Below are 25,943 nucleotides of genomic sequence, written 5' to 3'. Positions count from 1 at the left end.
GTCGGGAAAAGAGGCATTTCAAAAAGTGGATAACGGAGGTTTTTACACTGGCGCTTCCATGGGGCTTATATGGAAAAAATGACAAACATTTTTGAAACGTACACATTTCGCCTCTAGGTGTCGCCTTTGATAATTACATGAACATGTAGTTAATTTGTAGACAGTGTGTAGTTAGTGTGTGGTTACCATGTAAGATTTAGTGGAAATTTTCGTTGACCGGTTTGGCTTAACCCATATATTATAAACAAACCAGTAAAGATGAGAACTTAAAATTAACCAGTCTTGTAGAAATTGTAATATAATATTCCACGGAATATCCAAACGAGGAATATGATGCAACTTGAATACAAATAATTCGTCAGTATATTTACGGTATATTTTGAAATATGTGACGTAGTTTCGGTATATTTCTGAGGGTCGGTCACTGAACAGAATAGGCCTGACAAAATCGTAAAAACGAAAACTTACAAGTGCGGGGAAAAGAGCGGAAAGCTGTTGCACGTCTTAAAATTGGCACAAACTGGACCTACAAACTCTCGACAAAGATCAAGAGATTGTAGTAGTAGCGCTCTGCAAAGGGGGGGCATAATAGTTAAAATCCAGCCGATCGAACCACCGCCAAAGGAAGCGCCGCCCACGCCACAGAAGTATCGTCCAGCGCCAACAACAGCACAGCAGCAGTACCAACAACAACGTAGTTGTAGTAACCTTCTCGCACTTGCAGTAGTAAACAAAAGGCAACTAACAAAACAAACTTTTGGCAACATGGTGAGCGTGCCCCCAAAGCCGGCCCCGGCCCTTGAGCAGCTGCAGGACGACGACTTTCGGCGCATCATATACATATGTACACGCTCACACATACAGGCACGCACACGCGGACGTGCCGAGTGAATAATCGTGACATACAAAAGTGCCGTACCGTGCCTCGCGCTGTCGTCGTCGTCGCTGCCGCTGGTTGAATCACTGAACTTTGACCGAAACGAACCTTTTGCTAATGCCACTCTCCTCCCTTACAGGACGTGTTCCTCATGATCAGACGGCAAAAGACGACGATTTTCACGGATGCCAAAGAGAACACTACCGTTGCCGAGCTGAAACGTATGATTGAAGGTGAGCGAGCGTGTGTCGGTGTATTCTTGTTTGTTCCTATTTATAGAGCAGCGATTTGTTCGTTGTTTCATTTGTTGTAGTTTGCACGAAAACAAAGATTGATTATTAAGTAATTTGATTGTTTTTTTAGGCATTCTAAAAGTACAAGTCGTCGATCAGCGGTTGTACAACCAGGACAACGACATTATGGAGGATGACAGCACGTTGCAGGAGTACGGCGTGACGGTATCCACGGCGAAGGCACAGTCGCCGGCGCAACTGGGCTTGACATTCAGGTAGGAAGCTCGCTCGAGAATCGCTGATAAGCAGGTTATCAGCTGTCTGTGCACGTGTCCCTGCTCCCCTTCGAGCCGAAGCCATTGAATGGGTTGAGACACTGATTAGCAGCTGGATCTGATGGAATTTGTTTCTTTTCTTTTTTCTAGAAACGACATGGGCGACTTTGAAACACTGGATATGACGCCATACTCAGCACCACCCGACTTACCAGAAGTGATGAAAAACCAAGAAGCCTCAAACGGACAGGAGGCAGTCGCATAAAATAGAATCCCAAACCATACATAACATCCATCATGAGCAGCAGCAGCAGCAGTCACAGGCATGTCCCTGCTATCCGTTGCATGCGAGGGATAACTTGTCTCCAGACAAACTGGGGCAACTACTATCAGATCTAGATCTAGGTCTACGCTGTCGCTGTTGCTCTCGCTTGTCCCATACAAATATACAAGAAGAAAAACAAAAACCACGAAGAAAAAAACACGAAGTCAAGCGCTCGATGCAATGCAATATGTTTCGAATTGTACTACGATTTCTACTCTGAAAACCGAATCAACTACAGACAAAACAACATCTGCAGCCACAATAGCTAAATATGCATTTTTTCGTTGTTTTTTTAGAAAGGAACAATACTGATTCTAATACAAAATTATTGTACTCTTGGAATGGGATTTTAAATATTCGGCTTTAACCTTTACCCACAATTTATTTTTCTTTATTATGGAATTAATACGAATTTGTTGAAGAAAAAAATACACAGTCATAAAAAAAGTTAAAAGCTATTGCAATCCTCAATACTAAATCCTACTACAGCCAGAAAAGCAGTGAAAACGGTGAATATTTCAACAAAATTATTGGGCTCCTAACTATTTTATTATAATTTAAATTAAAATTATTATTTTTGTAATAATAAGATTTAATTATTATTAAAAACGAAGAAAGAAACAAAATCAGCTAATCACTATCGTCCAGATCCGAGCCGGCGGCCGCCGTTGCAGCGGCCACCTCAGCATCGTTCGCATCGCCATCGTCGTCGTTGTCCTCCGCCCCGCTCTCGATGAACGAGACACTGCTGCTCTGCTGCAGCTCCAAATGCTCCAAGTACTCCTGCAGCCGATCTTGAAAGAAGTTGATGTACGTCTGCTTCTGCTGCGCCGTGGCCGGAAAGTAGTGGCCGCCGCCGTGCTCCAGGACCTCGACGTTCTTGAAGTGTGACGTCAGCAATGCGCTCATGTCTTTGGGTATGATTTCATCGCTTGAGCCATAGATATGGAGGGTGGGTATGCTGACAGGCTCTTCGTAGGCACTCATATGCACCAGGCTGCCGGACACAAAGCCCGAGGAAAGCACAGCAAACTCAGGCCGGATGGATGTCACTAGAAGGGTAGAAATTTGATATTATCCGACTGTTGATGAATTCGTCCGATCAAGATCTACTTACACTTTTTTTTGGCCAGACCACAAATCAAACCCACGAAGCAGGCCCCTTGGGAAAACCCAAGGAGTCCTTGGAACGGTCCTTGCGTCTTCCAGGCCTCTTCCACAAGGCGCAGACTGTCTTGGAAGCCAAAAGCCGGTCCCCCCTTGTTGGTGCCCTTGAATGTGCCATCATCTTTGTTGGCCCACCAACTGCGCTGCTCTGGAACCGGCTCGGCGGCGGACTCTAGCGGTGCTGCAATGTGCGGCGCAGAGATGAACACAAATTCGGCATATTTTGAAGTAAATTTTCGGAATGATCCTAATTTGTTTTTGAATGCATCCCCGTCTTGGCGGTATCCGTGAAGGCAAAGGACGCGCACTTTCTCGGTGATTTCCAATTTGGGCTGCTGTTTACTGGAGCTAGCACGACTCGAACTAGGAGCTTCTACTGCTGCATCATTGTTGGTCATCTTGAGTAGGCCGTTTATCCTGGGTGTTTTAAACAATAAAGCCTCGCCAATAATAAATTTCAGGTTAACTGCAGGCAGCAACAGCTGTAACATGGCAACTCTGCAGCTTCGTGAATATATCGAAGCTATCGCTGTAAGTCGAGGCGATGTTTACTGTAAAACTAACGACAAGGTGGCAGCTCTACATCCATCAAATGCCGCATTTTTTACGTAAATCTTATTAACAACAAAAGCAACAAGTTTTCTGTGCCTTTTCAGTCGACAACAATATCTGTAGTACAAAGTTTAAAGAAGCTACAGAAGTCTGTTCAAAGCGCCACAGCAGGAGAACAAATCCTAAAAATGATCTTTACAACAACGCTACTGTCGCGGGGGTCCATCATCGGGTCGCTAATCAACAAAGTCAGGCAAGTTGTAGCCAAAAATCAAGACTCATCTGCAGTTCCTATTCAAATCGACAAACAATTTACACCCACAACAACCTGCGCCAACAGACCCCTAGCCGTTGCCAACCTCAGCAACAGTCCCGTTCAACAGTCAAAGACAGTCGAGGAGCAAGTGGGGCTTCCTCCCCGCCCCAAGAAGCCGCTGACCCCCTATTTCCGATTCATGCGTGAGATGCGACCAAAGCTGATAGCTACCAATCCGACCATAACCACCATTGAGGTGGTTCGTCAACTGGCAAAGAGCTGGGTGGATGCAGATACCAATCTGAAGGAGCGTCTACAGGTCGAGTTTAAGAAGGACCAGCAGGTGTACCTTGAGCAGCGCACAAAGTACGACGCTACGCTAACCGACGAGCAGCGTGCCGGCATAAAGCAGCTGAAGAAGGACATTGGCGAAGCCAAAGAGCGCCGGCAACTGCGCAAGCGGGTCAAAGAACTTGGACGCCCCAAGAAGCCGGCCTCAGCCTTCCTGCGCTTCATCATCAGTGAGCGCGTGAATACCCCGCAAACGCCACAGCAAACGTACCGTGAGTGGCATCAGAAGACGACGGCCAAGTGGTCCCGCCTCTCCGATGCCGAAAAGGCCGTCTACATTCAAGAAACACGCAAGGAGCTCGAGATCTACAAGTGGGTTATGCTCTCAGTTAACGTGTACAACATTTGCTAATGTTTCGTTTTGCAGAAAAGCCATATCCGTTTGGGAGGAGAAAATGATACGTCTGGGCCACATCGATGTTGTGCGCCACGGCAACCTGATTGATCCCCCCGAGCCAAAGACCCGCAAGGCCCAGCCTGTCAAAGAGAAGTAATCTTCCCTAACTTCTTGACACGTGCCCCACGCCATCACATTTTCCATTTCTTCGTATTGTTTTTCTTCATCGAAAATTGTTTATGTTAAGCATTAAAGTTTAAATGCTCGCCTAAGTATACATAATTTAGAATTGTTCCTGCAGCTGCTACAAGTAAATTTAGTAACTTTCTGGACTATGTACATAGATTCAGCATTAAATATAGAGTTTGTCGAGAAAACCAAGCTGGAGCGTGTCTGTCTCAATCGCAGTTAATCTAGTTAATCGCAGTTAATCGCAAATATAATAATCTTTCGCCTCTGCCAACACGTTGCGTGTGGGGCAAGCACGTGGCATCGAACGGATTGCATATAGAATCGGGTGACTAACGGAATGGGAATCCGTTAGTAACACGTGTCTGAGTCTTACGGGGTTAAGATCACACTTAATATTCAGTTGATTTAACACGGTAATCGACACAGTTTTAATCTCTCTACGTAGATCACGGTAAACAAATATGCAGTTTGATTTGTCACCTCAAATGCGTAGAGTTCAAGGGTTCCAATTATTAGTACAGTCAGACTGGCGTTACAGCTACTTATAGATAGATAGAAGACTAGGGGACTGCGTTTGGGACAAGACACAACCGCTCGCTGCTCGATTCAGTTTTCAAATGAACGATGAAATGACATGCTCGGCCGACGTAGCCGTAGCCATGGCCAGGCTTGGCTGGAATGCCGAAAGACTGGAATGACATTTCCGCTTCTCCGGTCAGAGCAGTCTCTCTCCGGTCTCTCCCTCTCTCCGTTGCTCTGCCTGTCAGCAATTGCTGACTTCGGCTGTAAATTCGGCATCGCATCCAAGGCAAACGCCAACAACAAATTGATAAGAGTACATACATACCTGAGATTGGTCAGTCAGGGGCGGACTGGACTGTATTGAGGGAGGGTTTTCTATACAATTTCCACAAACAATTATAAGTGTCAAGAGCAGTCTATCAGTGGCAGAGCGAGATATGTGTTTATTTGTAAACTATATATTACATAGATTAGTATAGCAGGTAGGCGCCTGAACCCTGGGCTCGACGTTTTGTACAGTTTCCAGATTCTCTCAGTCCCGCGCTTAGCTGACATTTGAAACTGTTTCTGCTCTCTGGAACGCGCTCTCAGCCAGTTGTTCCAGGTAAGCAGCTGGAACACACGTTCCAGCGAGGCAGAGAGCAAAGACAAAGAGAGGCTCTGGAGCTGTCTCTGCTTCCAGCTAATTCAACGGCTCAACAGGTAGTGGAAGCTTGACTTGATGTTTTCATCAATTTGGTCGTCATGCTGCTTGGTTTTCCCCTCGTAAGGCCTCTCCCTCCACCTCCTCCCCCTCCTTCTCGATTGAAGACAAATGAAAAGGTTTTCACCTAATTTTTCAAGACACAAGATAATTTTCACCAGGTTTTCGAATGGCATTGGCCAGAGCATTTCAGAGCGCCCCCACCCCAACGGCCACCACATTCTTAAGCAAGAATTTGAAGTTACCTCCGATGTTTTGGCCAAATAACACGTTCATAGTGGCGGCGGCAGCAGCGGAATTGCGCAAGCCATATTGGCAAAACCTTGAGCTACTCCAAAAGCCAAAAAAACACACACAACAACACACACAATGTTTTTTTTTTGTAATAGAAACTCAAAAAAACTAACCAAATGCAATGCTAAATGCGGCAAGTGCCTGTGCTCTGCGCTCTGCGCCTGGGGCCTGGCCAGTAAAATCTGTCTAAATTTCGGCAGAAACTCAGAAATGACAGAAATAAATTTGAGGCTGGGAAACGGCTGCGCATGCGCACGATTAAGGCTTTTGAGATAAGAATTGGCCGGCCTGGAACCAGCACAGAAAATACAAAATCTCTAAATCATAAAAATAAATGCCACTCTTGGCCATAATTAATATTATTTATGTGCCATGAAAATGACACCAAGTGATAACTGTGAAAATGTCAGAATGATTTGCAAAAAAAAACTATGTCCGTCCTTAGAGTATTATGAATTTTGTTTCAGTGTAGAGGTTCTTTGGTTTGGGATTTTCTTCTTAAATACTATTCATTTTTTCCAGTGTACAGGTTCCGCTGGTCTCTGTGCTCGGGAGCCAGCCAAGTGGAACCGTTTATAATGCTTGCCTGCACTAGTAGCGGTAGTAGTTAGTTACTTACTTGTTTGTTTGCAGATATTGCAGATGTATTGTCTCCCCAGTAGCTGTATTTTCGTAGATACTGAGCCCAATTTTCCATGCAGTTGGAACTCCTATCTCCCCCCGTGGCCCGCTGTCTGGCCGATGCCCAGCTAAGCAGCTTCGAGCGGAGGCCAACTTCTTTTTGGGGTATTGCGCCATAGAAGTCTTATAAATTAGTTGTGAATTTTCGGTTAGTTTTCTGTTTATGTTTATTCAACACATTTTGTTCTTGGGCCAAAATAGTTGTCGGTTTTTCGTTGATTCGACAGTGACTGCTACAAAAATATTCACATACAATACATACAGAATGGTTTTTTTTTTATCGATCTTTGCCATGAGTGGGGCATAAACCTAAGACTTAGAAGCTAGACGGAATATTTACATATATAGTATATAGAGTTAGATAATACGATGTAAAAGATTGGAGATTGGTTGACATTTAATAATTTAATACAATAGTACAATGGAGAATGAAGTTCGAGACGTGGAATTTCGAAGAGGCTCTAAAGATGATGTGTGCGGTAGAGGTGGCGATTGGGGATTCCATTCAACTGCTTCAGCTGATAACTGTGCTTTGTCTAAGTCCGCTCAAAGTCTCTTTCTAAAGGTTTCCTAAATGATGGACCATTTTACATACAATTAGCTACAAACAAAACGAAGTACAAAAGAATCACGTAGGGACAAAGCCTTTGCTCCCGCAGGATGGCTAGCCACGCTTGCTGCTGCTGCTTGCCCCGTTGCCCCCTCCGTTTCCCCCTCCGTTGCCCCCTCCGTTGCCCCCTCCGTTGCTGTTGCTGCTGCTACTGTGGCTATCCTCGGAGGGAGGACGCACCCAGCCGCCGTAGCGGCGCTCCATCTCACGGGCCACGGCCAGACAGAGATGATCCTGGCCGGGATTGGCCACCACCTGAATGCCCATGGGCAGATTGCGGTGATCCAGGCCGATCATGCAGTTGGTCACCGGCAGGCCCAGCGTATTGAAGATGGCCATGTACATGGGCTCCAGCAGCTTGTGGTAGATCTGGTAGTGCTGGTGCGCCGTGTTTGGGAAGGTCGGGTAGAGGAAGACGCCGTCGTTGCCGAGCATCTCCTTGAATTCAGTCTTGAGCGCCTCAATGATGCTGGCCAGATGCTTGTGCCGCGAATTGGGAATGATCTTCATGAAGTTCTGCAGGTGGCCGAATATCACCGACGGCAGAATGCTGTCCGAGCAGCCGAAAAAGTACTTGACCGTCTCCTTGCACACGGTCTTGGGCTGCTCCCCCTCCTCGGTCTTGTGGTAAATCGTCTCGATGTTCTTCATGGTCAGCATCGCCGACAGGGAGATGTCCAGGGACCACTTCATCTTCCGTATGTTCACCCGCTCGGCATTGAAGTCGCTGGCCACCCGATTGATGGCCGCATGCAGGTCCCGGCTGAGCGGCCGCATCATGCCTGAGGGCCCGTCGTTGTCCATGAAGAAGAACCGGATGCCGTGGGCACTGATCTCCTTGTCCAGAGTCAGCTTCGGTCCCGTGGGATCGCTCATGCACTTGAGCAGGAGCGGCAGATCCTTGGCATACCGCGTCATCGGAGCGATGGTGAAAAAGTCTCCCCATTTGGGAAAATCGCTCGTCGGATGATGGCCCCGGAACGAGACGGCATACGGCGTGGGCTTGTGGCCCCAGATGCCACTGAACATGGCCGGCAGTCGCGAGGAGCCGCCAATGTCCGACGTGAGGCCCAGCAGCGAGGCTCCGCTCGCCAGCAGGGCCGCCTCCCCGCCCGAGGAGCCACCCGGCGTGCGCTTCAGATCGTACGGATTCTTGGTCTGCCCCGTCACATTGTTGTACGTCTCCCAGAGCAGACACAGTTCGGGAGTGTTGGACACGAGCATTATGATGCCGCCACAGCGCTTGATCTGCTCCACCACGGGGGCATCTGATTTGGCGATCTGCGGGGTCTTGAACACCCGACCCGCCTGATTGGTCATGCCCTTGACGGCGATGCTCTCCTTGACGGTCACCGGAATGCCCAGCAGGGGCGTATGCTCCTCCATCGACTCCACGCTGTTGATGCCCATGGCGATGACATTGTCTATCTCGCGGGCCTCTTCCAGCGCCTCCTCGAATCGATCCTGGACAATGGCATTGATCAGTGGGTTCACCTGTAAAGGAACATGCATTCCATTAGTACAGTGCCCAGCATCCGTGCCCAGCTCCTTTGGAAGTGGCTCTCACCTGCCGACAGCGTTCGATGTAGGCCTCTACGACTTCTTCGCTTTTAATCTGCAATAAGGAATAGGGAAAGGAAAATGGTTTGAATATTTCCGCTATGGTTCGCCCAGCATTTAGCACATTCCCCACATTCCCCAGTCCCATTCTCCGGTACCAGGCAGAAACAATCAATTCTAGTCTATTGAGGCAGCAACAAAAGCAATTTGTGTTAAATTAAAATCAATAAAAATACAGCCAAAGCAAGCAACAAAGCCAAACCAAACGACTCTAGAATTGCATTCATGACGTTCACTTCAGCGGCCACATGACGTATGAGTAATGCAACATAGGAATGGAGAGCAAACAAAGAGGCACAGACACGTTTCAAGCTGGACAATAGATGTACGAATCGTGGAAAAATCCTCACTGCACAGAAGAAGTTCCTCTAACTCTGACACACCCAACCCAACGACAATCCCCCCTCTTGGGGCGAGGGAATGGGCTGATCGGATGCAGATAGGGCGCAGTACATGTACGCTTTAAGCATAATTATTGTTATACATGTCGATTGATGTATCAATCAAAGGGATGCGTTTGGAATCACAAGTAACAACGTGATGGATGGATCAAGGTCTCGATCTGATAAGCGAGAAAGTACCAGATGATCAGAGATATGAGTCAATACTGAAAGGGATTGTTGGTGACTGATAGATCGTCTTAGCTATCACTAAGGATAGATTGAGACTTAGGAAAAAAGGCAGTAGAAAGGCATTAATATCCAATAACGATATCGTTAATAAGTTCAACTAATTCCACATTATAATAATTATCTAATGGAATCCAATGGATCGAGCTAGTCGGTTGTGTATCAGTGTGAATTATTACTAAAACAAGACCATATTACACTTCGACCATTTGGTATACAGATCTTTAATAATCTTTAATCTTTTTTCCCAAATACTCTGAAGAGGCACTGTTGCGCAACCCCCGAAAATATGGAGATCTCCACCTGTGGGATGTTTTCCGATGATTCCCGCTTCTTTTCTCTGTGAATCAGTAGTAAAATGATGTATCATGATGATGGATCATGGTCAAACCCAGAAACGGGTAGAATAAAGGGATTTCTAAGACACTTTTTGTTAGTGGTACCCGAAGGAACTTTGTTCTGGAGCAATTTCCATCGATATGTGGTGACAAGGTGCAGGTGGAAGGATAAGTGCTAGTCGATCGAGATCGAGAAATCAATAAAATGGTTCAATAAAATGAATAAATTATGCATCAGAATCAATCGTATGGCAACCTTTGAACTTGATTTAAGCGAATCTCATGCTAAAGACCTTCCACATCCAGCAGGTTCCTCAATCTGACAATGCTCCTACCTGATGCTGAATTGAGACATCAAATTGCCTTACTTTTGCTTAAATGCATGCCCATGAGATGCACAAACCCCACATAAATACATGCATATGTATTCCCATCAACATGTACATACATAGTACATACCCATACATATGCATGTATTGTATATATAATTAAAATTAAGGCTACTTGACTTTTTCAATGACTTCCAGTGTAATAATAAATCAGAGAGGCAGCAGCAGCAGCAGAGTGCAGCGGAGTGCAGGGGAGTGGCGGGAGAAACCGAGAGCAAATTGATCAAGCAAACATGGCCCAAGAGACAGCATGCAACAAGCAGGGTGCAGGGGGCAGGGGGCAGGGGCAAGGAGCGAGGGAAGACGACAGACAGATAGACAGACGGACGGACAAAATCATCGACCGAAAAGCTTCGATACCGATACTCGTACCACATAATTTGTATAAGGTAGAGAAGATCTTCTTGTTGTTGCTGCTGCTGCTGCGTGTGGCACAAAGCGAAAAGAGGCAAAAGGCATGTAAAGAAATCGCGACACACAGACACAGATTTGCTCATGTGCTGTGTAAACAGATGCTACTCGTGTATGGGCTACACTCAGAAAAACCCGACCCATATTTACAAGTACATATTCGGTTTTTAAATACAAAAAATGGCGAAATTAAATAGAATTCACTTTGGGAATATTTATTAAATTTATGGGAAATATTTATATTGGAAATAAATAATTTCAAATTATTTCAAATATAAATATTTTCATACTTCCGCGAAAATGGAAATGAAAACTGTTTCTTTTGAGAATTTCCTCTCTCGAGTCCATTCTATTACCATAAATTTGCTATAAACATCAAAGTTGCAGGGTTTCGCGGCGCTTTTCTCTGGGTGTATATGAAGTACGTGCCAGAAAGATTGAAGAAGCAGCAGATTTAAGCAAAACAAAATAATGATGCAAAGCGAAACACGAAAAGGGCGATTTCAAGTACAAATACAATTTCGTATCCACTCACTTTTAATAAATACCATTACAAATAAATCTCAATTAAAGAACTGCAGACGGGTGCAATTAAGCGAATTCCTTCTTCGGGGAAGCAGCAGCCTCCCTGTGACACGAGTGAATAAAGTGAATAAATCGCGTATAATATTCTAATACGGCGACTGGAGACCTCCCTCCGTAATGGCTATAGATGCGGTTTCTGATATAATCTCAATTACAAAACCATTTCGCTTGGCAATAGCCTCCTGCCCGCCGTGAGCGGAGTGAGGCAATGCTTAACCTTTTGACAATGAAACAGCCAGCAATTAAGAGTGGAAAAAACTGACAAAGCCGAAAAGCAAAAACATAATTAAAATAAAAATAATAATATTCAACAGACACACTCGTACGCACCATATGAGTGCTGGCGCGAATGAAGACCAGAAAGCAGTCATAAAAACAAAAACAAAACCAAAAAAACAACAAATCTTTTGTACCCCAGACGGAACGTGCACTAAAATATCAACTACACGGAGTGCATGCCGCAAAAGACAGTAACAACAACAGGGCTTAGTAGCGGGCTTAGGAGTGGGGCGAGGGGGAGGGGGAGTGGCACTCGATAAGGTCTGTCAAGTAGTGACCTCACACGATGTGGACCAATGAACGCCGTGAAATCTTGCATGTGCGAGGCAACCGCAGCAAAAACAGCAGAGATCTCTCTCGAGTACGGAGTATTCAAGTATTCGTCATGTAAGTCCCATATCCCATGCCCATGCCCATGTCCACATCTTACGGATTACGCTCTCTTCAGGCCATCCGACTGTCTAGGCCGCTTGTTTCTTTATTTTTTTTTTTGCGAAATTTCTGCGCGCCCCATAAAACGCTCTTTGTTAATATCCATCCGTACTTCGGATGACTAATTCCCTTGCTTTTTCAATGCCTCGTGTCTATGGCTCCCCGTTTTGGGCCAATTGCCTCAAGTGCTTGCGACGACACATAAAAACAAAAACAAAACAAAAAAAAACCCAAATTGATTTCGATTTCATCTGGGGTTATACTCTGGCTCTGACTCTGGGATAACATCAAGTTTTTGAACCGCATTGCATAGTGGATGGGATTCGACTTTGTGAGGAGTGGAATTTGGAGCCTAAAAGCAGTTTCAAGAATCATATAGTCGAAACAGTAACGAATTTCCAATGATTCTATTCTTTACTTCTTTATTTTTAACAACCTTTTGGTGGATCGACGAGTGTGCAACCAATTTTAAGCTCTCGACAAGCTCTTGTATACAATTTATGTATGGTATTGCTTCTTTTAAAAAAGAACTCATTCGAATACTTGTCAGTTCCCAATAATGTAAGTCTGTTGCTACTATATTTATAACAATAGTATATTGTCCCTTTAAAAATGAGCCTACTTTTTTTAACAAAATGAAATACATATGTGGTGCTTCTGCAATGATGAATGAAGAGGAAATTCCTAAATATCACTATCCTTTATCATGAGAGCTTTGCTGCTTTGTCTAAGATCAAATGTCTAATAAATTGTAGATGGGGATTAGCTTAAGATTTGAGATAAATATCAAGGTGAATACAAGGTTCTCAAAAATGGAATATTTGATTAGAAAAAACAATAGACTTGATTTTACTGAAAACTAATTTTAATAAGGAATAATATATTTTACTTTTTGCTAGAAATTGGAAGTGGTGACGCATTAAGATCACTAAAAATAGAGATCCGATAATCCTAGAGACTTAGACCGATTTTGCCGTTCCCTATAGACCTAACCGCACTTTGCGGCCTATCCGCTTGCCCTTCTTTAATAAAATTTGATCTTTGGCTTGAAAAAACAATCAATAGTTCAAATATTAAAACTCTTTTCTTATTTACTCTGCTATATTTCCTTTAGTTGTTAATATTTAAATATGTATGTATATGTCTATGGAACAAATAAATAATTATTAACCAGATCGTTTGTGGCGTTGGCCTCCAGGGCAAGCTAATTTATGCTCTGGGAAGGGTATCAAACCCCTAGCTCGGTCCCCTTGTACATTTTTTATAGCCCGCTCGTGTAATTGAAATGTTAGGGGCCGAGTGAGTGCCACCGACTCGGACGAGACTTTTAAGAGACTCAATAAAGTGACAACAAAAACAGCGGCAACAATAACAAAATAAATAAATGAAAAGTAATATCTTTGTCTTATGCGTTTTTCGCTTTCTGCCGAAATTCAGAGGCAAAGGTGAGGCCAAGTCTGGGGCGAGGCGGTGTCTGAGAGTCCAAGTCTGAGGCGGAGAAGACCGACGACCGACGACCGACGACCGACGACCTGCTAATGTGAGAGCTTCACCTAATGGAGAGATGTCTGTGCCTCCGGGCAATCAACATTGCCTCAAACTTTGCCACAATGTATCTAATGGATGTGGCAACCGATAGTGGTGCTGCTGCTGCTGCTGTTGCTGCTGTGGCAACAATCTGGTGGCTGGCTATTGATTTTGCAAGATTTGCAAGGCCTGGCCATTATTTTTGTTGGTTTCTTTGCGCAAGTGGCCTAAATGAACGGAGACAAAATGGAGCGTACTCACCTTTCGGGTGCGAATCAGCTTGGCCAGATCGACGGCAGGTATCTCCAGCAGGTGGCTGCGTATCGGTGGCAGCTTGCGCCGTATCACCTTGATGTTGGTGTACCGGCTGTAGGGCACCACGAACCAACTGAAGACAATCATGGCCGAGCGGAGGAACCGGCGCATGATGTACCCCAGGATCCTGGAACAAAGTAGCACAGCAATTTTGACGGCTTTGCGGTTAACACTCAAGGAAGAAAGAGAGCGCCCACTGTATCTCGCAGATATATGGCGCTGAACTGCACTGCACTGCACGGCTCTGGGGCGGCTCTGCACAGGCCAGTGTCTGAACAGGTTGGCAGGATTGTGCAATATTGCAGCTGACTGCAATTGACGGCAAAAGAGCCAGCAGAGACAAGGGGCAACTGCTGCTGCTGCTGCTACTGCTGCTGTTTGTGATATTTATTTTCGCTTGCACAATTCACTTGAACGACAACGAACACTGGCTGAGGGGATCTGTGTGCGATGCCTTTTTGGTCAGTTGGCTAATACGTTGCGTTACTTTCTTGGGCCCCCGACTTTATCAGCTATATAGAAAAACTAGTTTTGCCTAGCCAAAGTATCTCTGGGATGCACTCGCATATGATTCGACTGGCGCTGCACACGCATGCGCAACGTTTCTCCGGCTTTCATTTTGGTTACACTTTAGCTATGTGTGTGTGTCTTATCACATTCCAGGCTTCTTTCGGGGCTCCTATCAAAGTCGGGTTCTCTATCTGGATCTGACTCCGAGCTCGGATGAATCCGCTGGAGGTGGGCAAGCGAACCGAACTGAAGCGAACTGAAGCGAACTGAAACGAACTGAACCGACGCGAACCGACGCGAACGAGACGAGCAAAGCAAATAAACGTGGGGCTAGCACGCCCCAAGGTATTTAAAGCGCTGCTTGCTAGAGAGAGAGTGCTGCTTCAAGCTCGCTCTCCCTCTGTGGATCTCTCTCTGTGTGGTTCTCTCTCTTCGGCGCTGTTAAGCTTCTGTAGGCCCCCAAGGAAACGGATTGGCTCTGACTAAGCATCAGATACAAGTGCGTCAATGCCACCGTTTGCGGATTACCATCCCTGCAATTATTAACATGCCCTGACCCGATGAACCCCCATTACCAGAGATCGGAATTGGAATGGCTTTCAGCTGTAAACAATAGGGAGGACCCATATCGCTAATTACACACACAAGTCTGCTCTCTGTTTGTTTTTTCTTTGGAGAGCACTTACTGTAATGTTATGCATGCTGACCCCTAGTTACAGCCCGGCCTGAGATCATCGGCATTCAAACAAAGGAACACTGCGGCGTCATCCGGTGTATAAATATTGATTCGAGAAGAGCTTTCCGGGGGAAAACCCTGCTGCAGTCTATTTAGAAAAAGTGTGAAAACAATATTTCACAAGAACTCAAACTCGAAACTCGAACCCTGAACCCATTTAGTATCACGCTCCCTTCATAAATAAATGGGTTGGATACGAATCCGGTGCTAGTAGAGCTCGTGTCAATGAATCAGTTCGATTCTGCCCCATTCATAGCTATCACAATGGGATACTCACACTACACGCGTACGACAGTACTTACAGGTTACATGTTTGTGTCCAATCAATCAGTCCCTTAATTAATAATCATTAAGAAATCGAAGCTAATATATCGCACGTCAATACATCCGTTTGATGTTCCCTAATGATTACAAAAATATGGGCTACCCCCGAACAGCTCCGCGATAGATCTGCTATTTATTGTAGATAATAACCTGCACACATAGATTACAGTGATAGATTGAGTGTTGTTGAATCAGTTTAGATACTACCATTCAGCTCTATAGGTTCCAAGAACTATATCAGACATCAATCAGGTAAAGTAATCATAGATCTACGTCAGCGGTTGGTGAAACAGAGAATCCCCGAGAATGCAAAAGCAAAATACACTTCAGGTGGGATCAACCGTATGTCTTTCTGTAAGCATCTATTAATGATTGTATGTCAATCAAGAACAGAACAGTCATAATTTGTTCTACATCTTTCTGTAAGAACAGATTTATGATTTATACTTTAGGAGCATGTTACAAGGAGCTTTCCACCCACCGTGACACTCGGGACAGAGGCTTCGAACTGAGAATGCAAAAACAAAGAATCGATTATATTCCTATCCTCTGTGAGTATCGGGTGTAAATAAAGACTTGTGCAGGAAGGGCCCTAATTTCTAATTCAGATCCTGAATACAGATCAATACAGCACGTGGCGATGAATCAATCCAATTTGGATCACTAACGATTTGTTTACAGAGCATGCGATGACCTCAAGGGTCTGCGTGAGGGCCCACTGATTTGTCTGACACTTATGGTGAGCATTCAGCCGTAAGTTACTTATCTACGACAATAAAATTGCTTTTTAATTGTGCGAGCCATTAGAAAATAATTGCAGCATATTAGGGACTGGCCGAACATTTTTCAAGAACAACAGAACACAAATATATACCCTTAAATGTTAGCAACCAAACTAATCATTTGGATGGCCGAATACTTGGTCTCGGATCACGCCATCCAAGATGTCAGCTAGGTGGCATAATTACAGAGAACGAATCAGAACTATAATAACCTGGCAGCGACGGTGAGCAATAAAAGATCTCATGCTCTGCTGTAATGATATGGCATCTGGGCTTATTAAACTCCGATTGTGCTGTGGTTCCCCACACAACGCGAGGGACGAGTTTTACAGTCATGATTTGAAAGGATTCGGACTCGCGAGTGGGAATTCCCAAGGTGAAACGTAAATCGAGTAATATTGGTGGGGGGAGGCCATGCTCTTCTCTTAACCAGCTTAAGACAGTTGATTTATCTTGCTCTCTCTTTTCAGTACGCGCTGTCTCTTAAGAGTGTGCTATAAAAGATAACATAAAGATAGAGACAGAGAGAGAGAGGGAGAGCTCCAAAAAGCTTCCGCTTGGGGGCCTTTTGCCAGTGACGATAAATGTGTTCGCGGATCAAGTTGGATCGCAAAACTTTCCATCGCCGGAGCATACATACTCGCAGATAGCCACTAGATAAGTTGGCAGCCGGCTCCCCAATGTTGTCACAGAAACTCCATCCGCTACTCTGTCGTGGCTTTGTTAATTACAGAGTTTGTCAGAGCTTGAGAAACTTTGCAGCCGACGCCGGCGAGAACAATAACAGAGATAATGCTACTGCGGACGAGCGTCATCATCCGCTGAAGGGCGTGCGCATTTTGGACTTGACCCGCATCATTGCCGGCCCCTACTGCACCATGGTGCTGGCCGATCTGGGGGCAGAGGTCATCAAGGTGGAGCGTCCGCATTTTGGCGATGAGGCCAGAAAGTGGGGACCTCCGTTCCTGGAGCACAGCAAGGATGCCGCTTACTTCCTCGCCCAAAACAGGAACAAGCAGAGCGTGTGCATTGATCTGAAGCGGGGCCGGGCACTGCTCCACAGGCTGGCCGAGATCAGTGATGTCCTGGTGGAGAACTATGTCCCAGGCACCCTCGACCGCTACGATCTGGGCTACGAGCAAATGAAGAAGGTCAATCCCAAGCTGATTTACTGCACTCTCAGTGGCTACGGATCGGTGGGGCCATATGCCAAACGTCCGGGCTACGACGTGATTGCCTCCTCCGTGGGTGGCTTGCTCCACATCACTGGGGAAAAGGAGGGGCCGCCCAGCAAGGTGGGTGTGGCCGTCACGGACGTGGCCACCGGGCTGTATGCCCATGGAGCGATCCTGGCAGCCCTCTATCAACGTGAGAAGACACAGCGTGGCCAGAAGATCGACGTGGATTTGCTCTCCACCTGCTGCTCCCTGCTGATAAATGTCGGCAGCAACTATCTGAACGCGGGCACCGAGGCCCGCCGATGGGGCACAGCCCATTCCAGCATTGTGCCCTACCAGAGCTTCAAGACCAAAGATGGCTATCTTACTCTAGGGGCCGGCAGCGATGCCCAGTTCGTGGAACTGTGTCGTCTGCTGGCGGTCGAGCCGGTGGCGGAGGATCCCAAATTCAAGACAAACAAAGACCGAGTCGAAAATCGCGAGGAGTTGGTGCAACTGCTTGAGCAGATTCTGGCGCAGGATAGCTCCAAGAACTGGATGAAGCGCTTCGAGGGTGCACCGTTTCCGGTGGGTCCGGTGAATAGCATTAGCGAAGTGTTCGAGGACGAACATATCCAAGCCATTGGCCTGGTAAAGACTCTGCCGCATACTCGCGATGGATCCGTCAAGGTGGTCGGACCGCCTGTGGTTTACAGCGAGGCACGCAACGACGCCCGCACGGCGCCACCCATGCTGGGCGAGCACACGGATGCCGTGCTGAGCGACCTGCTCGGCTACGGGCCTGAGGAGCTCGCCTCGCTGAGGGATCAGGGGATTATCCAGTAACCCTTGCCATGTAAATCCTATCTGCTATCCTATACGGATGTTCTGAAACTATAAATCTAATCTCAAGTGTCGAAGGCATTTAGTAAAATAAATGGGCACGTCGTCTTCCTTGTCTCCATCTTTCATTATGCCGGTAAGAAACTCTTCTTCCTGTCACTGCCACTGCCAGGCCTGATCCTCGAATCCTCCTCCCATCTATATATGTTCTGTAGTTCTCGACGGAGCATGTGCCATGGAGCCAGCGCACGAAACGGCAGAAGGCGATCATTGTGCTGTTCTACGCTCTGATGCTGACCCTTATCATCAATATCGTGGGCTGCATCGCCTTTTATTGTGTGTTCAAGCACAACGAGAAGTACTCCATGAAAATGGCCGAAGCAAAGCAGGCCAAGGACAAGCCTGAGGAAGCCCTGCAGAGGATGTCGAGCACGAGTTCTCTTACCTGAACCTGAGAATGTCCAGCTGCAGGCTCACATATGCAAATATCGATTTTAGCAACTTCATCACTGCGTGGCGACAGGGCAAATGAAAAGGAAAATGGGGAAAAATGAGCAAAATAAAGAGCACAGGGATGGTAGTCACGGGAGAGACTCACTTTTAAATCAACTACAAATACCACCTATTCGAATAGATTCCCTGGAACTAATGTTTAGTTATTGCACTTTGTGTAGACCGAGATCGTCCGCTCACGACAGCGACAGAAAATGATTTGTTTTTGTTTGTTCAGTGGAAAACGCTGCTGCCAAAAACTAACAATGTTCGCCGCGCTGCCTGCGCCGGTGTGTGGGTTGGGGTCGCCGTCGCCGTCCCCCGTCAATGGCATATTGCGGCTTGTGTTGGCTTTTGGGTTGTGGGCAAAGTGCACCTGGGTGGAGCTTCGAAGCGCTGGTCGCGTCGTGAGTTTGGATTTCACACTTATTGTAAACCGCAAGATTCTCTCCACTAGCCCCACCCCACCCCACAAATAAATTAACAGTTATTCAAAAGTGTCACTGCTGTGGGAGCAGTGTGACCAGTTAAGGTATTAAGAGCGCTTGTATTTGTTTTTCAATTAAATAATGTACAAAAGCTGTACAGCTCGTGTGAGAACCTTTTCTATGGTGTCATAGATCAGACATATACTATCACAAACAGCAACCCCAGTGAATGACAGATATTGATCTCCCACTTCACCCAATTCAATTCAATGGATAAATTTGGGGGGAAACATTTCAAAAAAGTCAACAGCTGAACCAGCCAGCCCGGCAAACTCTTGCTATGATTAGTTTTGGTATTTTTGACAGAGACAAAATATCAAATCAGTATTTTTCCCAACGGCAGTCACACTGTAAATGTCTTGTTTTTGTTAAATAATAATTTTTTGGCGTGCAATTTAACAGAAATTATGCCCAAGCAACCGTCGTTTGTGTCGCGCAACCTGGTTACCATTGTGATGGTGCCTAGCCTGATTGGCATACATCTCGGCTGGGGCTATATGCAGAACAACCGCAAACTGGTGACAGAGTCGGAGCAAATCGACCTCCCGCCGGTCACGGTGAGTGGTGGTGATGTCCCCCCATCAATAATAGCTAATCCTTAAGCTATCCTTCCTTTAGTTTGCCAGATTCGTTTGGAACAAGATAGCAGGTGGCGGAGACCAGACTACGGCGGAGACGCAGCAGAGCAGCAGCGCGAAATGAGATAATAAGAGGGGGTGAGACGGCTGTGGATCTTAAAACATACAATCTATTTATTGTATATAATTAATTAAAACTACACACGAACGGTATGATACAATGAACTGCTGCTGGCCACAAAAGTGGCCAATATCGGAAGAGCAAAACAGAATGTGACGTTAAATAAAGGGATTCTGTAGAACTTTGTTTCCTAACCTATTGGCGATTGCAACTGAGATTAAGGTTACTACTGCGTTACGGCCGAGTTGACAGTGAGGTTGTCCAGCTGGGCATTAAAGAGCACGTCGCTTATGAGCTTCTCCGCAATGATGCGCTGGGTGGGATTGACGGCTCGCAGTTTGCTGGCCACATTCACACCGATAGCATCGTATTCGTCATGCGGCGGGGGTTGCGGTGCGGTTGTGTACGCTGTGGTGTTTGCATTGCTAAACAGAGGCTGATAGTGTTCGCGTCCGATCTGTATGGTCGGCACAGCCTGGCCGTGACCATTGGCCTGCTGGAGATGCATTTGCTGCTGGTGTTGTTCCAGGGAGTTGACGGCCTGTTTGATACGGAAAACATACATGAAATGGTACTAAGGAAATCAATGGTAACCGCTTACCTGTTGTATCTCCCGCTGACTGTTTGAATCTAGTGATGTGATCTCCAGCACTTTGACAGCATGCCCTTGGGCTGCCGCAGCAGCTATGGAATTTTGGGCCGCCGCATGTGCTACTAATTGCTGGTGTGCCTGGACGGCAGCCGCATCATGTTGATGCTGTTCGCTCTTCACGAGAGTTACACAATCCGCTGGCGTCACGGATAGTGTACTTAGGGTGGCGCCTTCACTACTGACCACCACATTGTTGGTGGCAGGCACCTCTTCCACTTCCTCGGAGGATGTGGGCCCTAAATTATCCATCTGCTGTGAATGTGAGGTTGTGTGATGTGACTCGTCCTCATACTCCATGGAATCCTCATCGTCGAAGCTAATGTGCAATTCCCGCTTCGGTTTGGTGCCCGACTCATGCCGCTTTGGCTTGTGGTCGGCGATGAAGAGCAGCCTGTCGTAGTACCACAACCGTGTCTCATAGTCGCTCTTGCAAGTCGTCTTCCGATACTCTCTCCGAAATGCCGAGCGAAGTGAGTTGATTTTTCTGCAACCAATAACAAAAAGAGCATTAGATCGCATTGCGAAACTGGTGGGCATAGTATAACCAATGCACCTTACGACCATGGGTCGGTCGGGATTCGGTTCGACTTCTTTCAGCTTCTCCACGAGCCTGTCGTAGGACTTGTTCCGAGCGGCATGGTTGCTGTAGTCGTTGTGCTTCGGCTGCCACAGGCACTCCTCCTCCTGGTACTGCTCTATGAACTCCGTGAGCCAGTGTCGCGAGTATGACCGCAAGTCAACGTTCATCTTTTTATTGAGCAAAATTTTGATTTTTTTACTGTACTCTGTTTTGTTTTCAGTGCGTCTCGCGTAAAGTTGGCTGCAAACCAGAAAAACCATGCTACCACACGCAAAGTTTTCGCCGCGGTGGCAGCGCTATGCGCCGCCAAATACCAGCTGTATTCGAAAAAAGTCAATAACGGAAAAAATATACAATTAGACATAAAGCGGAGAAAACGAAAGAAAAAAATAAAAGGAAACCGATAAAGAATGGGCAATTCTGTTTAGAAAAGAACAGCCCTTTTGCCAAAAAGATAAAGAGCATAATAAACGATGGCTTCTGTGAATAGAATATATTGCCAAAATGCTGAAAATCACGTAGCTGAGAAAAAACGAAATAGCAGTGATGAGGAAGAATGTTTTATGCATTTTATTATGTAAACTCCTTATTTACACCGTCCAACAAGCCGATTCCAAATGTTTATACTGGGTTTGATTGTCATTTCCAAAAAAATCACACTTACCGCTCTGTTACCGATCTTTTTTACTTTTTCTTGACCTTTTTCGTTCAAGTCTTGCTTGACACCCATTCAAGTTGAAAGTGAACCTTGAAATTAGCCAATCTTATAGGAAATTAACTCATCAATTGGATAAAATTATGAATTAAGAGCTGAGGGTTCTAGCTAGCTGGTGATTTTAAATCGAATATAAAAAACGAGGAATATGATGGAGCTTGAATACAAATAATTCGTCAGTATATTTACGGAATATTTTGAAGCCGTGACATATATTTCGGTATATTCCTGAGGGTCAGACAGTATATTTGATCGATCCTGGGTCACACTGCCTGTCACATAATAACTGTTCCCGCACTTGCCTGCGTTTTTTAATTTGATTGATTCTCGAGCTGGTTGAAAATGATAGCTCACGCTGTACGAGGGCGGCACCTAATGCGGGCCCTGTCCACGACAATTGCATGGACCCGCCCGGGACAAAGTGCCTTGACTAGACACTTTAGCGAGAAGGTTACGCGCCTGCAGAGATTCAATGGCGCGACAATGGTGATGGCTCAGCGCTTCTACAGTCGCAAACGCGATTATCCCGAGAACAAGAAAGCGCCAGCGGTAACAGAATTGCTGTCCGACCAAGATTCTAACCTGCCTGCCACAGTGGCCGTGCCCGACGTATGGCCACATGTTCCGCTGCTAGCCATGCGTAAGAATCCCTTGTTTCCGCGATTCATGAAGATTGTGGAGGTGAGTGCATATGCAAACGGGACAGATATAAAATTCCAGTGGCGTACATCACGACTCAACTCATCTTTAAGGTGTCCAACCCAATTGTTATAAATCTGCTGCGTCGCAAAGTTAGCCTTAATCAGCCCTACGTTGGGGTTTTCCTCAAGAAAGTCGACGGGGAAGAGGAGGTCGTCCAGAGTCTGGATGAGGTCTATCACCTGGGCACTTTTGCACAGATCCAAGAGGTTCTGGATTTGGGCGACAAGATGCGCATGGTGGTGGTGGCCCATCGTCGCATACGCATCACAGGAGAGGTGATCGAGGATCTACCACATCCAAAAAAGCCAGGTAAGCACCTACAGACACACACTAGTGAATTCGATTTGGAAGAGCGTTCGCATATTTCAGAAAAATTAAAAGCTGCAGCCAAAGCCGCAATCGAAGCCGAAGAGAGTACATCAGCTATCCCCGTTGCAGAGTCTGCTGCACCAGCTGCATCACCGCCCGTGCTCATTGTAGAGGTTGAGAATGTGAAGCTACCAGTTTACAAAGAAACCGCAGTGGTCAAGGCGCTAAGACAAGAGATTATCAAGACTCTACGCGACATTATCACCATGAGTCCCCTGTATAGGTAAGCTTTTCAACCCCACAAGAAGCTTTCTGCTTAACTCTCATTCCCTTAGGGAGAGTCTCCATCAAATGCTGCATCAGAATCAACGAGTTGTGCACAACCCCATCTACCTATGCGACTTGGGTGCCTCCCTGTCGACCGGAGACCCAGAGGAGCTGCAAAGTATCCTGGAGGAAGAAGATGTACATATGTGGCATTCCTTGAGTCTACAGATTTCTCCTTTATGATAACACATTTTTCTTTTAAAGATCCCAAAACGTCTGCAGCTGTCCCTCACATTACTCAAAAAAGAGCAGGAGCTATCGAGACTGCAGGCGAAAATAGGACGCGAGGTAGAGGAAAAAGTCAAGCAGCAGCACCGAAAATACATACTGCACGAACGGTTGAAGGTTATCAAAAAGGAGCTGGGCATTGAAAAAGACGACAAGGATGCCATCGGTGAAAATTATATGGAAAAGCTCCAGGACAAAATCGTTCCAGAAAGTATTAAGCAGGTCATCGATGAGGAACTGACCAAACTGAAATTCCTGGAGAGTCATAGCTCTGAATTTAAGTAAGCAAGAGATCGATCCATTAAGAGAGCTCCTTAACATCATCCTAATGTATCCTTCTCTTGTTGATTACAGTGTAACCCGCAACTACCTCGACTGGCTCACCTCGCTACCCTGGGGCGTCATGAGCACTGAGAATCTCTGCCTGGACAAAGCCAACGAGATCCTAAACCATGATCACTACGGCATAGAGGATGTCAAGAAGCGCATCCTAGAGTTTATCGCCGTCAGTGCTCTGAAAGGCACCACGCAGGGCAAGATCTTGTGCTTCCATGGACCGCCTGGGGTAGGCAAGACGAGCATAGCCAAGTCCATTGCTCGGGCCCTGAATCGCGAGTACTTCCGCTTCAGTGTGGGCGGCATGACGGATGTGGCTGAGATCAAGGGACATCGTCGCACCTACGTGGGCGCAATGCCCGGCAAGCTGATACAGTGCTTGAAAAAAACCAAGACTGAGAATCCTCTAGTGCTCATTGATGAGGTTGACAAGATTGGCAAGTGGGTGGCACGAATACTTGATTCGATTTCGAGGCGAAGTATACTCGTAATCTCCCTATCCACAGGGGCTATCAGGAAGATCCCAGCTCGGCGCTGTTAGAGCTACTCGATCCCGAGCAGAATGCCAATTTCCTGGACCACTATCTGGACGTGCCAATCGACCTGTCGCGTGTGCTATTCATTTGCACGGCCAACGTGATTGATACCATACCAGAGCCGCTGAGAGATCGCATGGAGCTGATTCAGATGTCCGGCTATGTGGCCGAGGAGAAGGTGGCCATTGCCCGCCAGTATCTAATACCGCAGTCGATGAACGACTGTGGCCTGACCGACGAGCATATCAGCATAACCGAGAAAGCCCTGAATATGCTGATACGCAACTATTGCCGCGAGTCCGGAGTGCGCAACTTGCAGAAACAGATCGAGAAGGTTATTCGCAAGGTGGCCTTCCTTTTGGTCAAGAAAGAGGGCACCAGCTTCCCAGTGGATGCCGAAAATCTGACCACATTCCTGGGCAAGCAGATCTTTACCTCGGATCGCATGTACGAGACGACGCCGCCGGGCGTGGTCATGGGCCTGGCCTGGACGGCCATGGGTGGCTCATCGCTGTACATTGAGACATCGCCGCGGAACAAATATAAAAGCCTGGGCCCCATATCAGAAGCCAGTGGTGTAAGCGGAGGTGGCACCTTGTATATCACCGGAAACCTTGGAGATGTGATGAAGGAATCGGCCCAAATAGCCCTGACCGTGGCGCGAAACTTTATTCACATTCGAGATCCTGGAAATCAGTACCTAGAGCTTGCGTAAGAGTCTCCGAAGAAGCTACTCGTTGGACTTTCTTATCCTGTTTACCTTTTTCCCATTATAGAAACATCCACCTTCATGTTCCTGAGGGGGCCGTACCAAAGGATGGACCCAGTGCTGGCGTCACCATAATCACCGCCCTAATTTCGTTGGCCACCAACAAGCCTGTGCGTAATGATGTGGCCATGACGGGCGAGATATCGCTGAAGGGCAAAGTTCTGCCCGTAGGAGGCATCAAGGAGAAGGCCATAGCCGTAAGCAGATGTGTGTCCATTATGAATGAAGCTTTATTTGATATGCTATTTCCACTATCAGGCACGTCGCAGTGGCGTCCACTGTCTCATCCTGCCCGCGGACAACAAGAAGGACTTCGAGGAATTGCCCAAGTTCATAACCGAAGGCCTGGATGTTCACTTTGCGGCCAACTACGAGGATGTCTACAACATTGCATTTTCCGAACCCCTCGAGGTATCCAGCGTAGACTGCGCGGCCGGCACAATGCCATTCGGGCCTCGTATTATCTTAGAGGTTGGGGGTTACATCGTTGTATGGACATCGTATCAGTATAATTAGTGTATGTAGACAATACAAAAGCATTTGCTAAACCTAAGCTAATGTACATAAATCGAGTCTGTATATCCGACACAATGCCGATGGAACTGTCACGTAGTAGTTTGGTGATTAGATATCAGTATTATTTTCCGCGGTTCAGTTCATATGTTTAAATAAATGGGGCTTAAGTGGCTTAAGTTTCAAATTTACGGTACATTTTGAAAGGAGATTTTATATATCGTTATATTTCTGAGGGCAGGATAGTATATTTTGTCGACTAATTCGCAGTCACACTGATTTTCTTGCCACCATGCCTAGCTCACACACCTTGCGATTTGTATACTTTTCATATTATTTTTAAGA

The 25,943-nt window shown here is 46.3% G+C and overlaps 8 protein-coding genes across 12 annotated transcripts; 5 read left to right on the top strand and 3 right to left on the bottom strand.

Annotated features, from left to right (window-relative positions):
* Positions 1-417: 417 nt before the first annotated feature.
* LOC108156547 (elongin-B) lies at positions 418-1,972 on the top strand. Its single transcript, XM_017288065.2, has 4 exons — positions 418-768; positions 1,017-1,110; positions 1,241-1,385; positions 1,536-1,972. Exons 1-4 carry the CDS (start codon positions 766-768, stop codon positions 1,648-1,650), a joined length of 357 nt encoding a protein of 118 aa, XP_017143554.1. The 5' UTR covers positions 418-765; the 3' UTR covers positions 1,651-1,972.
* A 66-nt stretch (positions 1,973-2,038) lies between these two features.
* On the bottom strand, positions 2,039-3,391 carry LOC108156545 (esterase GA18864). Its single transcript, XM_017288061.2, has 2 exons — positions 2,828-3,391; positions 2,039-2,762 (listed from the first exon to the last, which is right to left on the bottom strand). Exons 1-2 carry the CDS (start codon positions 3,366-3,368, stop codon positions 2,341-2,343), a joined length of 963 nt encoding a protein of 320 aa, XP_017143550.1. The 5' UTR covers positions 3,369-3,391; the 3' UTR covers positions 2,039-2,340.
* Positions 3,392-3,599: 208 nt separating this feature from the next.
* On the top strand, positions 3,600-4,754 carry LOC108156546 (transcription factor A, mitochondrial). 2 transcript variants are annotated; one of them, XM_017288064.2, is made up of 3 exons: positions 3,600-3,682; positions 3,770-4,348; positions 4,404-4,754. In XM_017288064.2, exons 1-3 carry the CDS (start codon positions 3,618-3,620, stop codon positions 4,528-4,530), a joined length of 771 nt encoding a protein of 256 aa, XP_017143553.1. In that variant the 5' UTR covers positions 3,600-3,617; the 3' UTR covers positions 4,531-4,754. The 2 variants fall into 2 exon arrangements, with proteins under 2 accessions (XP_017143553.1, XP_017143552.1); XM_017288063.2 differs by having other exon boundaries at positions 3,600-4,348.
* A 2,153-nt stretch (positions 4,755-6,907) lies between these two features.
* LOC108157338 (fatty-acid amide hydrolase 2) lies at positions 6,908-19,233 on the bottom strand. 4 transcript variants are annotated; one of them, XM_033389640.1, is made up of 5 exons: positions 18,851-19,233; positions 18,698-18,761; positions 13,847-14,027; positions 8,943-8,990; positions 6,908-8,869 (listed from the first exon to the last, which is right to left on the bottom strand). In XM_033389640.1, coding segments are annotated over exons 1-5 (1,734 nt in total). In that variant the 5' UTR covers positions 18,852-19,233; the 3' UTR covers positions 6,908-7,429. The 4 variants fall into 4 exon arrangements, with proteins under 4 accessions (XP_033245531.1, XP_033245533.1, XP_033245532.1 ...); XM_033389642.1 differs by lacking the exon at positions 13,847-14,027 and having other exon boundaries at positions 18,851-19,232; XM_033389641.1 differs by lacking the exon at positions 18,851-19,233 and having other exon boundaries at positions 18,698-18,808.
* Positions 16,815-18,868, top strand: LOC108155165 (succinate--hydroxymethylglutarate CoA-transferase). The gene is made up of 2 exons (XM_017285830.2): positions 16,815-18,388; positions 18,468-18,868. Exon 1 carries the CDS (start codon positions 16,933-16,935, stop codon positions 18,253-18,255), a length of 1,323 nt encoding a protein of 440 aa, XP_017141319.1. The 5' UTR covers positions 16,815-16,932; the 3' UTR covers positions 18,256-18,388; positions 18,468-18,868.
* A 319-nt stretch (positions 19,234-19,552) lies between the features above and the next one.
* Positions 19,553-20,125, top strand: LOC108155171. Its single transcript, XM_017285838.2, has 2 exons — positions 19,553-19,789; positions 19,851-20,125. The coding sequence occupies exons 1-2, from the start codon at positions 19,640-19,642 to the stop codon at positions 19,932-19,934; spliced, it is 234 nt and encodes a 77-aa protein (XP_017141327.1). The 5' UTR covers positions 19,553-19,639; the 3' UTR covers positions 19,935-20,125.
* Positions 19,965-21,415, bottom strand: LOC108155167. The gene is made up of 3 exons (XM_017285833.2): positions 21,137-21,415; positions 20,533-21,067; positions 19,965-20,472 (listed from the first exon to the last, which is right to left on the bottom strand). Exons 1-3 carry the CDS (start codon positions 21,328-21,330, stop codon positions 20,158-20,160), a joined length of 1,044 nt encoding a protein of 347 aa, XP_017141322.1. The 5' UTR covers positions 21,331-21,415; the 3' UTR covers positions 19,965-20,157.
* Positions 21,416-22,069: 654 nt separating this feature from the next.
* LOC108155162 (lon protease homolog, mitochondrial-like) lies at positions 22,070-25,794 on the top strand. The gene is made up of 9 exons (XM_033389637.1): positions 22,070-22,559; positions 22,631-22,889; positions 22,950-23,172; positions 23,225-23,354; positions 23,421-23,725; positions 23,799-24,221; positions 24,287-25,027; positions 25,093-25,282; positions 25,344-25,794. Exons 1-9 carry the CDS (start codon positions 22,221-22,223, stop codon positions 25,599-25,601), a joined length of 2,868 nt encoding a protein of 955 aa, XP_033245528.1. The 5' UTR covers positions 22,070-22,220; the 3' UTR covers positions 25,602-25,794.
* The last annotated feature ends 149 nt before the right edge of the window (positions 25,795-25,943 follow it).

Source organism: Drosophila miranda, chromosome 2, assembly GCF_003369915.1.
Source record: "Drosophila miranda strain MSH22 chromosome 2, D.miranda_PacBio2.1, whole genome shotgun sequence".
Classification (NCBI taxonomy): Eukaryota; Metazoa; Arthropoda; class Insecta; order Diptera; family Drosophilidae; genus Drosophila; species Drosophila miranda.
The sequence above is the reverse complement of the archived record's forward strand: the minus strand, read 5'-3'. Positions and strand labels throughout refer to the sequence as shown.

Excerpts from the sequence above, each read along its gene's own strand:
- LOC108156547 (XM_017288065.2), top strand. Across the intron at positions 1,111-1,240 it reads GCTGAAACGTATGATTGAAG|GCATTCTAAAAGTACAAGTC; the intron begins GTGAGCGAGCGT and ends TTGTTTTTTTAG. Across the intron at positions 1,386-1,535 it reads CAACTGGGCTTGACATTCAG|AAACGACATGGGCGACTTTG; the intron begins GTAGGAAGCTCG and ends TCTTTTTTCTAG.
- LOC108156545 (XM_017288061.2), bottom strand. The coding sequence starts at position 3,368 with ATGTTACAGCTGTTGCTGCCTGCAGTTAACCTGAAATTTATTATTGGC. Across the intron at positions 2,763-2,827 it reads TGGTCTGGCCAAAAAAAAGT|TGACATCCATCCGGCCTGAG; the intron begins GTAAGTAGATCT and ends CTACCCTTCTAG.
- LOC108156546 (XM_017288063.2), top strand. The coding sequence starts at position 3,618 with ATGATCTTTACAACAACGCTACTGTCGCGGGGGTCCATCATCGGGTCG. Across the intron at positions 4,349-4,403 it reads AAGGAGCTCGAGATCTACAA|AAAAGCCATATCCGTTTGGG; the intron begins GTGGGTTATGCT and ends TTCGTTTTGCAG.
- LOC108155165 (XM_017285830.2), top strand. The coding sequence starts at position 16,933 with ATGTTGTCACAGAAACTCCATCCGCTACTCTGTCGTGGCTTTGTTAAT.
- LOC108157338 (XM_033389640.1), bottom strand. Across the intron at positions 14,028-18,697 it reads CTGGACATTCTCAGGTTCAG|GATCCTGGGGTACATCATGC; the intron begins GTAAGAGAACTC and ends ACTTTGTTCCAG. Across the intron at positions 8,991-13,846 it reads AGCTGATTCGCACCCGAAAG|ATTAAAAGCGAAGAAGTCGT; the intron begins GTGAGTACGCTC and ends TCCTTATTGCAG.
- LOC108155171 (XM_017285838.2), top strand. The coding sequence starts at position 19,640 with ATGCCCAAGCAACCGTCGTTTGTGTCGCGCAACCTGGTTACCATTGTG. Across the intron at positions 19,790-19,850 it reads TCGACCTCCCGCCGGTCACG|TTTGCCAGATTCGTTTGGAA; the intron begins GTGAGTGGTGGT and ends TCCTTCCTTTAG.
- LOC108155167 (XM_017285833.2), bottom strand. The coding sequence starts at position 21,330 with ATGAACGTTGACTTGCGGTCATACTCGCGACACTGGCTCACGGAGTTC. Across the intron at positions 21,068-21,136 it reads GACCGACCCATGGTCGTAAG|AAAAATCAACTCACTTCGCT; the intron begins GTGCATTGGTTA and ends TATTGGTTGCAG. Across the intron at positions 20,473-20,532 it reads GTCAGCGGGAGATACAACAG|GCCGTCAACTCCCTGGAACA; the intron begins GTAAGCGGTTAC and ends CGTATCAAACAG.
- LOC108155162 (XM_033389637.1), top strand. The coding sequence starts at position 22,221 with ATGATAGCTCACGCTGTACGAGGGCGGCACCTAATGCGGGCCCTGTCC. Across the intron at positions 22,890-22,949 it reads ACCACATCCAAAAAAGCCAG|AAAAATTAAAAGCTGCAGCC; the intron begins GTAAGCACCTAC and ends CGCATATTTCAG. Across the intron at positions 23,173-23,224 it reads ACCATGAGTCCCCTGTATAG|GGAGAGTCTCCATCAAATGC; the intron begins GTAAGCTTTTCA and ends TCATTCCCTTAG.